Source organism: Aythya fuligula, chromosome 8 (genome assembly GCF_009819795.1).
Source record: "Aythya fuligula isolate bAytFul2 chromosome 8, bAytFul2.pri, whole genome shotgun sequence".
Classification (NCBI taxonomy): domain Eukaryota; kingdom Metazoa; phylum Chordata; class Aves; order Anseriformes; family Anatidae; genus Aythya; species Aythya fuligula.
Genome location: NC_045566.1, coordinates 24,763,783 through 24,780,279, shown reverse-complemented (window position 1 = coordinate 24,780,279; position 16,497 = coordinate 24,763,783). Strand labels below are relative to the sequence as shown.

Sequence of the window (16,497 nt, the reverse complement as noted above, 5' to 3'; positions counted from 1 at the left end):
CTCTCACTTCTTCTTATCAATAATAACGTGTACATAATGTACACTTACACAGTATATGAATTGGTGCTATTTATTCATTTTTTATACTCATGGCAGATAAATACTTACTTTGCAAAGAAAATGTGTTTGAGACCACCTTGTTTTTTGTTAATGTTGGTACAACTTCTACTGGCACTGGGGAAAGAAAGTTTCCTAGAACATAGTCAAGAAGTAGTGATAGTACTGTGATGTAGTACACAAGTTAGACTAAACTTTCTCTGTATTCTGTATCTATAAGCACACAAGACTATAAACTGTGAAACACAAGTCAACAGGTGTTTTTTTTTTGGTATATAACAGGGTTTTCTCCCCCCTTCTTCTAGAATGGATGATGCTGAAGCTTGTTTCATTCTGAGTAGCCGCTGTGAGGTGGACCGGACAGCAGCTGTAAGTTCTGAAGAAATAACCAAGAATGAGTGTGCATGCTGTTTATACTGTTATTGTGTCTTATAACCTCTGAGGAACTGAGGTTTGTTCTGTGAAGAGATTAAACACACAGATTTTGCATAAGGGGGATTAACTTCAAGTCAAAAACCTACTAAAACTTCCATAAATGCTTCTATTTGAATGAGTTAGAACCTTTTCAATTAAAAACATTTGCTGGAAAAAATCAATTCATCAAAATCATTCCTAGCAGATCTATCAGGTTCAAAACTGTTTATAGAAAAGCAACGTATCTTGCAATTTGCTAGAGATCGCACAGCTTTAACTGCTGAAGGTTCCATAACAAAGCCTACTATTAGGGCTCCCTGGAGCTGGAAGCAACAGGGTTTCCAGCTTCTATTTATCAACCTTGGATCCTGTTAGCTCATGTCTCAATGCTCAGTTCTGTCACAGACCTGGGAGCCTTGAAATCCCAGAGCATTACGATTCAAAGAAGTCATTATTCTGTGTCTCCAAAGGAGAATGGAGAAAGTCAAGAATCTCAGCTGTAAGACTCTTTGGGTCAATGTATTTTGAAGTTTTTAACCAAGATTTCACTTCCCACTCCGTTTTGTTGTTCAGATTTCCTTTTCACAGGGAATACAATTATCTATACTTTAAGTAGGAAATTGGACAAGCTTGTTTCTGTTTTTCATTTTGTTATATTTTACTACCCCCTAGAACTTTGAAATGAAATGGAATTTATTTTCTACACTGTTCCAGCTCTAGGCCCTACTGAGGATTTCAGTAATGTAGAACACAAGGCTACAGTTTGTCACTGAGCTGGTGCTATTTCATCTAAGTCCATCTCAGAATCAATCTACAACTGATTTTTTTACCCTGCTGTGCATAAGAAGCCAACAAACTGTAGGAGTGCCTTGGATCCTCTCCTACTTTTGACAGCTGTTGAAATAAAAGATGCATCAGGGAGATCCCTTACCAGAACAGCTGTTGTTACTCATGTGATTTTTCAAAGCCAATGAGGCTTTATCTCTCCAGCTAGTCCTCAGCAGCAGATCTACTCATTTTGCCATAGTTGCCAGTGACAGTTCATTACTTCCTATTTTCTTAGTTAAATTCCACTGCCAAAGTTTATTCTGCTTCTGATCCATGGATTTCAACAGCAACTCAGAAGTACAATAACAGGTGACAAGCAGTTACTTGATAAAAATTGTTTCCTTTCTCACTTAAAGTAGTAGGAATTTCAATAGTCAGAGCAAGAATTTGTCAGCTTTCCAAAGTCTCCTACCAGCAACTCTCTCTATTCTGGCAGGAGAGAGCTTTGCCAAGTTTAATTTTATCAAATGCTATTTCAACATCTCAGACCAAGATGTAAGCTGCTCTTCTGCTATAGAATGCAAGACACACATCTGTTTCACACAGTAGGATGCAACTCTTAAAAGTGAATTCAATGGGCTGTCTACATCAAATTGCTCCACAAAACTAAGGTTCCTGAAACAGTGCATCTGCTATTTTAACCTAATAAAGGATGGGAAAAGTGTCTTTTAAACTATCCTGTAGATAACTCAATAATAGGTTATATAAGTATATGAAAGATGAGTTCTACTGCCAAAAGCTTTGTTCTGGTGCTTTCTGAAAATTTGGAGATTGCTGATTTCAAGGTCGCACCTTTTCTTCCTGTCTTTAATCAAATGGAGTGATATTACTCTACTGCTAACCTAAGTGTGAAGAAAAAAAAACACACAATACTATTCAAAAATGTATTAAATCAGTCTTGGTTTGAGTTCTGATGATGTAAATTCCCACTACATCCTCTTTAAAACTTGCAGCTTTTAACAAATGAACTTAAATATCACCTCTATATTTATCAGCATCAGTATAACAGATAATTTTTGATCACTGTCTGCAAGTTACTGTGTGGAATGCACACAGAAGAGAATGTATTTTTTTTCCCACATTTCCCAAAGATGCATATATTTTATAAAGAGGATAGAAGCATACTTTTGCATTAGCTGTCTCTGTTTATAATATATCCATATATGCTGCCTTTTTACATTGGAGAAATATCAAAATTTTAAAGTCACTGCAATATAGTATAGAAATTACTATAAACGTAAAACAGAAAGCCAACAGTTCTGCAGTAATGTCAAATTGTGATGAAGCTACAGAATCAGTGCAAACTACTCTAAAGACTGTTTTTCTGACACCTTTTCTATTTTCCTGACACCTTTTGCATAAAACAATAGATGACATCTGCAATAATACAAGTTTTCAAATCAGTCCCTAACCCACCCCCAAACCTCTTCTCCTGTAGTGTATCACTATAACCTCCATGTATGCCATTACATAGCCTTTTGTTACTTCTCAACTGCGTTGGTGTTTTATTCCCTTGAGACTAAACAGGGAAAACAAAACAAAACCAAACAAATGCAAACCAAACCAACAGCACCCTAGGGATAAGAAGTCATAAAATACAGAAAAAGTGAAGAAAACGTGACTGCAAACAAGGAAATCTTATAGCATGGTATACCTAAGATCTGAAATTTCCTGAACAGACACAGCACTCCTACATCTTTCATGAAAAGGTTAACATGAAAAACATGAAATGAAGCATTTTACCATCCTCAACAGGTCTTTCTCTTATGATTTCATTCTAGTATTTCTACTAGAAAAACTACTTGCTACCATCTCAAGTGACATTAAAATATTATGGTTTGAAAACATCAATTATGTTCTGTTCCAGGCAGAGATTTTCCCTTGTGTTTATCAGTCTGAAAGCTTTTCTTATTGCTGATGCTGCAACCATAATGAATCATTCTTTACATATTATCTTTCCAAAGCACCAATTTCATGACTAGGCAAAGCATTTCAACCCAAATATTGTTTCCTACACGCAGCTCTCAATTATTCCTTTCTAGTTCTGAAATAAATAAAAACTGATCACTAATACATTGAAACTACCTCTAGTTCACGAAATTCAATATACGAATGCATTAGCACATACTTTTCTTTCATGGAATAACAGTATTCTTCCTGTCATTAACTCACTTTTGACATGTGGTAACAAGTGGGAAAAACTATCAGGCTAGGAAATCTGTTGGAATCCTTTGGCTGGTAGCTGGCTGCAGATAAGCTGTAGATAAGGATATGTTTGGTGTAGATATATACATATTTAGATTTATGTAATAAGCATAATATGTATTATTACTTAGATGTACATAAACATCCACACCAGCCGGTGTTGCATGTTTTAAAGTTAGTTTTCTGCAATGGAAAGTTTTTTATTTTCTAATGGAACAATATTATTTGTATTATATTGTTATCACCTCACACTCTTTATTCTAGGATCATCAGACCATTTTAAGAGCATGGGCAGTTAAAGACTTTGCCCCAAATTGTCCTTTGTATGTACAGATACTGAAACCTGAGAATAAATTCCACATCAAATTTGCAGGTAAGTGTAAGATTTCAGCCATTTGAACCACCTGTTAGTGGTTAGCAGCTTGTTTCATAGATGCACAAGCAAAGTCATTTTACCTAAGCATATTTACATGTTAGAACCACATGAACAGTACAATATTTTCAAGTACCATGGGCTTATATTGTAAAATTTCATTTTTATATTAAACTTACTTATAAGCTTTTTGAAGATTACTGTATTTATTACTCTGCTATGTTATGTAATATACCATGTTGAATTATTTGAGGTCCAGGTAGGTTTTCATCCTGCTACATTACCCATGTCTTGAAACAACTTCTTACTTAAAACATACTGTTACCAAGGCGTGTATGAAAAGATCTGCTTAGAAAAGGCCACATTTAATTCAACAAGCAACTGAAAAAAATCTTTACATTGGAGTGTTTTTTTTTTTCTAGGTCATGTGAAAAACATGATTTTCTTTTCTTTCAAATGTTTTGGAAAGAGAAAAATAATTTAATTCTATATTCAGTAAAATTTTTATCTTGGAAACTATGATATAAAATGCAAAATGATGTTAAGAAATCCAAACAAATCCTCTCTCATAAGAATGGATTACAAGCTCTAATCTGGCAAACTTTCTCTGCACTATATATGTGGATCTCTGTGTCTCTCAGTATACATAGAAACACACAGATGTTCACACACACACATGTATATATTCATGTGCAAAAACATATCAATACATTTATGATGACAATTCATTTTGCCTACCTCTGGAAAAATACTACTATGAAGTAGAAGGAAAGCTTTCCTTTTCAACTGTAATTTTGAAAATTCAGTTTTCTTGAAGGATATTCTAATCAAGAAAAGATTGATGATTCATGCAAAATTCAAAAAAACTCAATGGAAAAATATTAGTCTCCTTCATCATCCCAGAATGTGGTGAAAAAGTAAATTTCAGCGCAGAACAATTCCAGAGCAACATTTAAAGCTGTAATTTTAAAAGCTACTGCATTTACCACAAGGTTGGAAAGAAGGAAAAGAGCATCAATAGCAGTCCCAAAGTTATAAAAGTGTAATCTTAAACTATGAGATGGCACAGCAGAGAATAAGATTCATGCTGTGACAAGAATGATGGTGCTTTTTCATCTCTCCCTTAAAACCACACAGCACAAACTCTTCTCCCTAGCCATGGCCACTTTTCTTTATTGGTGACTGTTAATTTGTTGTTCCTAATTGTATTTTTAAGAGAGTTTCATTATTCTTAATGTCTTGTCTCTGTAGGAGCTTATATGTAACTAGATTTGCAAAACAGAGAGCTTTTTAGTATCTGTTTAAATCTCAGGTTAAGAATTTGGCCCATATATTAAAACAAACAAAACCTACAAAACCTTCTTTTGTAAGATTTCCTTCCATTGAACTTAATCAATCTGAATGTTCTGTATTTCTTGAAGCTCTTGAGGAAACCTTATATACTCTATGCTTCATTAGCCCCCTCTAATATTAATAATAAAAGCACTGTATTATAGAACTATATGTATATATACAGCACCTTACATCTCAAAATAATTTTGAACTGATCAGAGGGATCACTGCATCCATTTCCACACACACTCATTTCAAATCATATTGTTTCTTTCATACAATTTCACTGTGCAAGCAGAGAATTATAAGCCTTCCTGCAAGATTAATTTAATCTTACTGATTACACAGGAAATTTTTAATGCAGTTTTAAATTTGGCTAGGTTACCAGCAACACCAGATGCTAATCTACCACAGATAGCTGGCCACTGATATTAGAATCATCAGAGTAGCATTTGCTTGCATACCTTTTCCCAAGAGGACTCTTTTGGTTACTAATCTTGTCCAACTTGCTTCATTCTAAGATACATACCCACTGCAGGCTATAGCAATGCCTGCAGTGGGTATGTATCCCTTTCGTGAACACTTAGCAGGCTATAGCTTAGCCTGCTAAGCTGCAGGCTATAGCAATGTCCAGAGTCCTTACAAATAAAATTTGTCATAACCATTGGCAACATTTTTCTAAGTGTTTTTCCTGTTATGTTTCAAGACTGTTTTATTACTGCCTTAATGCAAGAGACTTCCTTTAGATTTGATACTCCTCTAAAAAATGACTCCTTTCTTCTGAATGTTTCCCAAACCAATATTGTGCATTTTTATGAACCTGAAGTACTCAGTAATACGATTTCTTCTTCTACTACTACTTTGTGTGTGTGTGGTTTTTACGTGCAAGTTTACAGAACACAGCTCTCAAAAACAAAGTTTCTGAATTTAGGAAAAAGAAAAAAATCAGGAAAGTTCTCCTAACAAAAAGTTTCATTTTAAACTAAATTGAAAATGTCTAAAACACTCAACATTTTATATTAACCAGTCATCTGAGATTGTATTAGACAATCCTGAAATGTAGACCCTAATTGCATTGTCCCAAAGAAAATCTCCAGGATGCTACTCTGTCTTGGATTTAGAAACAGTACATAGGACAAGTAATTATTATGATTTATTTCCATCCAGTAGATAACGTTTTGATGTTTTTCTTCTCTTTAATAAGAGTACAAGAACCCATTCTTATCATCACAGCAAGGGAATGGAGACACTTAGCACTGGGTAATATGGCCTGTCAGAAAGACATGTTTTCCTGTCTTTTCACTTGATGCCAGAGAGACACCCTTGCATCCTGTGTTTTCTCTGCTATTTTTTGCCATGGAGTTTTAAATAACTTCCCTTATTTAAAATGGTAGCTTACACTTAATACAGTGGAAATATTTCTCTGTATTTGGGTACTATGTTTCAGTGGAATCTGAAAAGCATGTGGCATAAGGGTTTACCTTAGTAAATTTCTTGGTGTGTTCAAGGTGTGAACACACTACAATGTGGTGACCTGAAAGTTATCAGATGGGCAAGGAAAGACTATATCATCATTCCTAACTATTTTTTGTCTTAGCTGAAATGCTTTACTTCTTAGCTATTTCCAATATCCAAATACTTTCACATGTCCCATTTTTCTTTCAGTAATATTGCATTTTCCTTCACCTGCAATTGCATATGGTTTTCTTAATCTCCCAGTTTTTCCTGCAAACTCACAGGGTTACAAAAAACTACGTACCCTTAATGCATGCATCTGCTGTTGCATTTCAGCACAAACATGAAATAAAGTGAAAATTATCCACAGCAGAGCAGTACATTTATGTAATTCAGAGACTGGAGTACATTATATATTTTTTGAGTTGTACTAATAACTTCATATATTTTCTAGAAAATAAATTAATCATCTTTACGTTGAATATTCAGAAATTATATATAATCACAGTTCCAGGAACAGGGGACATATTTTGTCATTCTGTATTTATTCAAAATGCACTAACAAATTAGCTCATATTGGTGAAGTCTGACATTAAACCTTCAGTGGTTTATTATGAAAGAACACAGTCCAGATTCACTGAAATGGATATCGAATACATCTGATGATTAATCTATCCAACCACAGATAAAAATAGTGTAGAGATAATGGATGGACATTTTTATCTATCTGGTCTGGTAGTGATCATGTTAATTTATCAGATAGACAACAGCATCATTTCTGAGAATAGTTATGTCAGGTCTAGGACATTCTTACTACCTGGATAATGCTGCAGACATAAATCATTATTTTGGGTATGTTTTATCTTCAATAACATTACAGAAGTCATAACTCACTTCATGGCATTATTACATCTATTTGTGATAGACAGCAAATTTTCTGTCAAAATATATTTTCACAAAAACTACAATTTCCCAAATATTTTTAATGGCATATTTCTATAGTATAAATACAATCAAAATACTTCTGTTTGGTAATCTGATTTGACATCTTTAATATCCAAGATAACTTCCAGTTTCTTCCTCTACTTTACTGCACAAAGAATGAGTAATTTGTTGATACCAGTAGCCAAAGTTACAGATTTGACCAATGTCCCAGACTCGAGAACTGTTACCCAACTTTTTCCTTACTCACTTTAAAAGAGGAAGCATTAAATACAGTTCTGCATAACCCTCACCACAGCTCCACAATAAGAGTCCTGAATGTAAATATAAAGCACAATGACAATGTAGGCAAGTTATGATCTGTCAAATAATTAGAGAAATGAACAAGTTATTTTTGACCTTGTTTGTGTATTATATGAGACCTTAACTCCGACCAGAGAAGAGAAACCCATAGTACCTCTTCCTGATGTTTCAAATGACTACAGAAAAGAAGGAAGAGTGTTTATATAGTACAAAATATTCATTTGAATAATGTAAAAATGCAACTTATGAAGGGGGAGAGAGATATCAGATAATTCATGAAATAAGCACCACTGAAATAAGACGACAGCACAAATTAGGATAGGAAGAAGTAGTGGGCAATTTTTTCCAGTTGTATTTCTTGTCCTGTAAGTCAACACCCATAGTTAGGATAGAAGAATAATTTAGCGCAAACCTCATTGTTATATGAGTAGATTTCCAGAAATGAACTGAAAATGGTAATAAGCATCCCATAAAGTCAGACACATTTTAACAATAAAGATAGACACATTTCTAGAATAAGACAAGGTTGGTTGCAATTATTTTATATTGCTTATAAACCAGGAGCAAAACATGACCCTAATATAGAGAAGAATCAACATGCAATTCTATTCCTTAGCACTTTGGATCCTTATCATTTTGGATCTACAGAATTTTACACTATTGGATTTCTTAAAACCTAGTTTCCAAGTGTGTTATGCGAGTCTGATGAAAAGGCAGATGAAGCATGAAAATGAAATTCAGAAGTAAATCTGATTCCTGCTTTGGGATTTACTAAGCCTAATGTTACTGTTTATAAATTAATATTTTACATAAATTTCATTTTTTTCTTAAATTGCTGAACAGGAATCAAGAAGGGCTGCACTATTGTATAGGCTGGAAATAGTGGTTTTTTAATTTAATTTTTATTTTTTTTACTAATGAATTCGAATAATGTTTCTAATAATGGTAATAAAAGTGCTGAAGAACCTTTTGTATGACGTTGTTGAAGTATCTTTGAGAATATCTATAGCTTCAAAACACTTCTGAAGTAGGGTATTATTTTCATACCCATTTTACAGATGCATTAAGAGTAATGAAGGACATGAGTGACTCACAGTCAAAGTCTATAAGAGAAGTGGAATTAGTCCTATAAGTTCCATTGTCATGAATCCTAATCTAAAAGCACTTGAGAACACCACATGCATTCCTTACACATCGGTGATTAGCATGACTACTGTAGGACAGCAATCTGTTTGCTGAGAGCTATATTTTCTGTTAGCCTAACATTTTGCATAAAATCCATCCAGAAAGTCCCTATATACATTAGAGAGTATAGGACATATGTAGGATTTAAGTGAGATATACTTTTCATTTGCATTGTGCCATCCATGACTGACTCTTTCATTTATATATAGTTAGGTCAACATACACAGTTTTGTTCAATACAAGATTTGAAATAACAGCTGATGAAGTAATTTCTCTGTATATTTTTCTTGTGTCTATTTTCAGAAGTATTAGGTGTATTACAACAACATTATAAGGAAAGACCAAGGGGAATGTATTTGGTAAAGCTCTATACAAATTCAAAAATATAAAGATTTCTTATTCAATATTAGGAAGTCAATATTAGTTTTCATAAATCTTTGCTATCTGAGTAATGGTAACGGAATAGTGATATTTTATCTAAGTAGTAGACCATGCCTTACGCTCTCAAAATCTCTAGTTTAAAATTCAAATAGATGTATTAGTGTCACATGGTCAACTAAAAGAATACATTTCTGTCTGAAATATTTTGTGCAGCAAATACTTCATTGCTATAATTGAAATATATTTAGGGGAAGAAAAATCTCAGTTTGTTCTACTTCGACAGTGTCTTCATATAACTAGATTCATTCTTTCCCTATGGCATTCAAATAGGTCTTGATCTTCTGAAAATACAAGAATGAATTCCTCCTTTCAATAGCCAATGATTCTGTTAGTGAAAAGTGTCTAGAAATTAAAAATAATAATAATAGTGAAGGCATACAAAGTGCCCTTGTTGTTTTCAGCAAGAGGCATGCTCATAGCTACACTATAAATTCTGGCTGGAGAATAGCTTATTTATAGCAGTAAGGTGGTTCTAATCATTTTGATGATATGTTAGTGCAGTTAGAAGTAGAGTTATATAGTCAGCTCAGATCCAGATAGGATTATTCAAATTTACTTACTTTTAGTCATCACTTTTTATATGGCTTATATTCATCATATACGACCATCATCTGTACCAAGTGCAGATCATGCTCATCAGAAGCAAATACTGCTCCCATTGAAAGTGTGAATCTCCCATTTAGTGTGAATCAAACACTAAATTCAGAAGAAAATAAAATTACTTAGCATGCAATAAATGTCTTTGAGACCTTTAAGATTCTACAATGAATGTAAGTTTAATTAAATTGTAAGGTTTGTGCTTATCCCTTTTTATATCTGTTTTTCCACTGTCAGGTTTGCGTGAATGCCATTAAAGAGTAGTATCTATTTCCTTTTCATGTTATCACCAGCACTGGTGAACTGATGAACTGTGATCTGAATTGTAAGCAGTAGTCATCCAACCTTAATAATAATTATTCCAATACTGAAAGAATGTGCAGAAGATTTGGCAGTTTTAAATATAAGCCAATGTAGGGAACTAAATTTAATGCCTCTCTTGCTTTCTCTTATTAATTCCTCTCCTAAATTCCATTAAAACAAAGAAAAAAATAGACATGTCTACAGTACTGTTCCATCACAGCAAGTATTACTGTGCAGTACTACTGTGCAGACATACTTTCTTGTAAGGACTCTCAGAAACTAAGCACAATTTTGTAATTGCAAAACCCAGGCAAGGACTGGATTAAAAAAAAAAAAAAAAAAAAAAAAAAAAGTAAGGTTGTATGAAACGGTAAAAGAAAACAGAACCACCTTTGCCTAGATGATAAAAAGGCAGCAGCTATCAGCTGCTTCTAGGAGGTCGTACTAGTCAAAACTACAACATACATGCAAGTGCAGTGCAAACATCCCAGAGCTGCTGTCAAATAACTGGTCTGTAAGCCAGCACAGCCTATCTAATTGATCGGGCAGTCTTGCACTGCAGTATCCTACGTATATTATTTTCTGAACACAAAAGTGCATCTCTGTACCATACTTGATGTCTCTATACGAGTTCATAGAGAACTGCAGCAGGTACAAAATTTATAAACTAGATTATGTTACAAGGCCTACTCATACTACCAATGTAGCAAGATAATGGAAAAGCAGATTCACAGAGCTATTGCATTCTCTCCATGCATAGCTGTGGTGAAAGTAGAAATTGGATGCAAAATTAACTTCAGTCATACAATCTGAGAGACAGCATAGATGGGGCAAATCATCTTAACATCTTGAACCCCTCCAGGTTCAAGTGGATGCAGAAGATCTGAAGGCAAATTCTTGTCTTGTCTTCAGCATTTTCCTATACAAGGACAGGAATTGATAATTGTGTTCAATGGAAAGTATTTTTTATCTTTTTTCCCCCCCACAGATCATGTTGTGTGTGAAGAAGAATTCAAATATGCTATGCTAGCTCTGAACTGTATATGTCCGGCTACCTCTACATTAATCACACTGCTGGTTCATACATCTAGGGGACAGTAAGTATATACTACCATTATATTACCACAGCAGTCTTCAGACCATGTTTATATTTTCTACACTTTAAAAGCATTAAGATAATTTACTCAAGGTATTATAATATCAAAGAGATTTCCCCTTCCCCCACTCCAACTACTTAACAACTTCTTGCATCTATTGTGCACTAGTTCCACAAAGGAAAATGTTCATTGAGTTCAAACAAAATTTCTTTTGATAATATATAAAATACCATATTCTATTAATTGTGTGTACATTAAATAGCAAGCAAACATACACTTGAAGAGGTAGGTGGATTTCAACATTACTACCACACTGCTGGAAGGGGTACAGAATTACAGTATCTCTACAGACTGCAAAATCACAGTAGAAATTCTTTATATTTATTAAAATAATTTTACCATATCTATTACATTTCTGTTACACTACAGTCTTGGAATAATAAGATGTTCCTATTAAAATGTTATGGCGAGAGAGAAACATTTAAAAGTAAATCTCCAAATAGATCTGTAGAAGTGGAGTACATGCATACAGACTGTACATTTGAGAGCAGTAAAATGCATATTTTTTTTCCAAGTAATCACAAGCCCAGTAATATCTTGATATTCACTAGCAGAATTATTTAACCTTCTGTATGGCATTTGCAGTATTCCCCTATGCCAAAGATGGGGAACACTGAAATTATTGCTACTACCAGCAACAACAAATGTCAAGATTTTAATGGCACTGTCTGTACTAGAATCTGATAATAGGCTAACAGCAAAATTCTGTTTCCACGTCTCCTGAAAATCATGGTGACACACATTCTGTATCTGCCCACTTTTCATTACATGACATGCAAACACAGAATACAGATCCACTTTAAAATATTCCATATTATTTGTACATGAAAGAAGAGTAGTGTTAACATCAATCAGAGTTTTCTAGCAGCATAAAAACTAATATATGAAAAGGACTCTGACTCTGTTTTCTACTGCACCTTACAGTATTAGCATTTCTAACACAGGTATATTGATCCCCAGGCATAGAGCTTCCCAAATAAGATTCAAAAAGTTGTAATAGAATGCAAAGGTACTTATTACTTCTTTTGCAGTAAAAAATAATTGATGTAAAAAAATAAGTGTTTTTAAAATAACCTATTTCTACTCTGGCCATAAACTTTCAAAACTGGTTATTGTATACTAGGAGTAAGAAAAATATCTGTTGTGCAAATAATTATTAGTATTCCTTTGAATCCTATTTGCAGAAACATACAAACTTGCTGGATGAGTACAAAAAGACTTTAGTGAAAATGTTTAGTTGTCAGTCTTATACTTTTAGACAGTACTCATCAGAGCAATTGATTTCAAATGGGTTCCCAAAATACTGTCAAATGGCAAACTTTGGATAGCTTAGAGCACGTGTATTAGTGCTGGAGTAATTGCTTGAATAGATGTGACTATTCTTTAAAGCCCAACTGTATTTGTGGAAATTAAAAAAAGGTACCAGAAGGAAGTAACTTCAAAAGTATTTCAAATTTGAGTAGTCTTGACTTCACAGTGCAAGAACTAGAAAACTTAAAAGATCAAGTATTCCCCTCCCAACATGTCACTAAGCTTTCCAATTTAATATTTTCGCTGCTTCCCTTCATTCCATCTTTACATGCATTAAAACGCACATAATTCCCAGACTGGTGTTTTTTTCTTCACATCTTATTAAAGATGATCTTCAGTAATGAGAGTTTTAAACATTGATATTTAACAAGTATGTGTTTATTGAATACAATATTCTGACTTTAAAGGACCATAATCACATATATTTGAAAAAAAAATTGTGTGGGTGAAAATAATTGCTTTTTCCTGGATTATCCATTAAATGTCCTGATTTTATCATTCTAGAGGAAAAAAACCTTTTAAACATGTCTTCTTCATGAAAGTCTCCTGAGATTTCAACTGACTTTGAAGTGCATGAAAAATGTTGGTAAAAAAAATGACTCTGCACTTCATCGTCTCCAGGGGGTAATGTGTTTTCAAAATAGCTTTAGGTTTTTAGCTTCATCTACAGGTTGACATTGTATTGCAAACATAAAATTGCTTTGGATTTGGCTAATTAATAAGCCAGATTATTATTTTTTAGATTTTATAGCTGTTTTCCAGGTTAAGTAATAGGTAAATGAACTAATTGTTAAAATACCTGCCCAATGACCCTAATTTATGCATAAGAAAAATGATGTCAAATGAACGTTTGAGTTTATCTCAGTATAAGTAAAAAGATTTGGTGAAAATGGATTATATAAACTAAAAATTAAAAAATTAACTATACATGCATTTGTATCTGGACAAAATACTAAACTGTATCTTAATAATGAAAAGTATTGGATTAACAGACTTCCAATCTTAATAGTGAAGCCCTTTCCCTTAACATTGGTTCCTGTTTCATTATCTTTTCATTATGCCATTTTGTTTACTACCAATAACTGTATTCAACTTTCAGTAGGATGTGAGGTATAAAATCCTTGTAAGCAAGATTTACATGAGAAGAATAGAGTTGGATTATGGGGACACTGCTTCCAACTTTGGATAATCCTTTCAAGTCTATTCAAAATCACTGGATCTTAATGATTAGTTTTAGCTTTCACAGAATCATCTAGGTTGAAGACACTTCCAAGATCACCTAGTCCAACCTCTGACCTAACAAGTCATAAACCATATCACTAAGCTCTTTAAATGTCTTTTAAAGACCTCCAGGGATGGTGACTCAACCACTTCTCTGGGCAGCCCATTCCCCATATTTGCTGGCTTACAAGTTTAGTAACTTTAATGCAGTGATTGGGAGCGTTTGTTCAAATTGATATCACAGATAAGAATTTATTCAGAAAGTAGCTGGATTGATAATTTAGAACTGTGAAGTAAAAAATTGCTACTTGCTACTCAAAAAAATAAATAAATGTTCCCACCCTTAATCACCTCTTATAGTGACAAAGCTTTATCATTGTCTCTTTCCTAGATCTCTTTTTGATACAGCCTTCTCTTACCACTCAAAGTAGGAATTTTTTCTCTGAAGTCTTTAGATCTACTATTCACAGGACTGTGTAGCTCTAGTCCCTGCTGAGGGAGATGCTGGAAGCATCTAGCCAAAGCAATGCTCCTGGCTGCCGGGAACCAACGTGTCTCTTTAGCACAGCTTTTAAAAAGAAAGATACTTCCAAAAACCGTCATTGCTCTATGTCAGCATTTCATAACCAATATTTATCAGAGAACTACAGAATGTTTGAATGACTAATTTTAAATGATCATCAGTTTATTAACTTAGAGCATTGGAAAAAAAAAAAAAACACCATACGGAAATAAGTAAGGTTAGCAAAAATAAAGCAGATCAGAACTAGAAATTGCTGACAAAACTGAATAAGAAGTAATCATGAATAGTGGGTTAATTTTAAGTTCAGCTATAACTGGGTCCAGTTACACACTGAAAGAAATCATTTATAAGTGCATTTGCAAACTGTACACTGCTGTTCAATTTTTACCAAGTTCAGATGACTGCCTACATCTTTCCATTCCACAAGGAATGGCTCCTCTTCTTCTATACAATTTTAGACACATCCAAATGGAGGACATTATCAAGACACTGACCAATTCCTTGATTTTTGTCATTTCCCTGGTGAAAATGAAGGGAGAATATGACCACTGTCACATTCTAGCTTGTTGTCATTTGTTAATTTAGCAAAGTTAAATCTTAACATGCATGGCTTATAATTTCATGGAATTGAAGAGTTCATTGACATTTCATTTGTTAAAAGAAAAATTGTCCCAGGTATTTGTACTTTTACAAATGAACTGCCAAGTAATATATCTACAGGTAGACACAGGAAATCCCATATTTGTGGTATTTATAACATTTATTATATTTATATTTATAAATGGTGTGACACAAGTAATATGAGCTCTTTTCTGATAATCATGAAGATAAGTACACTAGGATAATACTGGAAACTAAAGGCAATAAATAGCAGCAGAACACAGACAAAAATAATTATTCTGTATTATCCTAATTAGAACTATAACACAATAAACAGTAAACAAAAAGAAACACATACAAAAAGACATCTTGTCTACTGATATAAATATGTGAGGATGTTAGGCAAAATGTTCACTTTCTAATCAGTGTTGACTGCTTAAAATTAAGGGGAGGTTTGCTGAACTGGCTTTCCTCTTTAATACTACTTTTCACATTAACCAGACTAGATTGCCATCCCAGCTGTTTATGGAACTCAAAACCTCAGTTTGAGAGAGATCACCTCAGTTTGAGAGAGATCAAAATTCTACCTTTACATATGTTCTTATTTAAAATCTTATTATTGATCTTAATTATTAATCTTAACATTTACCTTTAAACATTTCCAATCTAGTAATAGAACTCTAATATTGTTTGTATTATGATACAAAGAAGAAAATACCATTTCTGACTTGAACTTCACATGATCTTTGCAGAACAGCACCATGGGAAGCTTTTCGACAACTAACTGGAACCAAGCAGACTTTAAGCAGGTAAACATTTCATAGGGGGTAAAGGGAAATACGAAACAATTTTCTTCTGAAATTACAATCTATTCTACACGTAACACACTGATTTTTAATATTGTTTTACTTATTTCCATTAGCCCTGAAACAAAATGTTTCTATGCTGAGGGTGGAGAAAAAAAGGTAAACTGAAGAAAACAGAAATTGCATCAAAATACTGAAAATTCACAAGAAAGAAAAACACAGAGCATGTTTGCCGGTTATCCTGATACAGATAGGGATATATGCATCTATTATATCAAGTAAAGCTCATGCAGATGGAACCCTGTTTCCATGTAAAACTTCAATAAAGGAAGAGGCTCACAGAGGCCCCAAGTTTGCAAGTTTTGGTATTATCTAAGGTTTGGAACATTTCCACTAACGGTTCACTTGGATAAAAGAAGGTTAGCTACATATACTAAAGGTGAT

General features: G+C 33.6%; 1 protein-coding gene across 4 annotated transcripts in view; it reads left to right on the top strand.

Moving 5' to 3' along the window:
* KCNT2 (potassium sodium-activated channel subfamily T member 2) overlaps window positions 1-16,497 on the top strand; it is a 149,304-nt gene that overhangs the window by 86,156 nt on the left and 46,651 nt on the right. For all 4 annotated transcript variants that reach the window (XM_032191885.1, XM_032191884.1, XM_032191883.1 and 1 more), the window contains exons 13-16: window positions 363-426; window positions 3,769-3,877; window positions 11,424-11,532; window positions 16,000-16,056. In XM_032191885.1, the coding sequence (XP_032047776.1) occupies window positions 363-426; window positions 3,769-3,877; window positions 11,424-11,532; window positions 16,000-16,056 (339 nt within the window). The remainder of the gene's footprint in view (window positions 1-362; window positions 427-3,768; window positions 3,878-11,423; window positions 11,533-15,999; window positions 16,057-16,497) is intronic.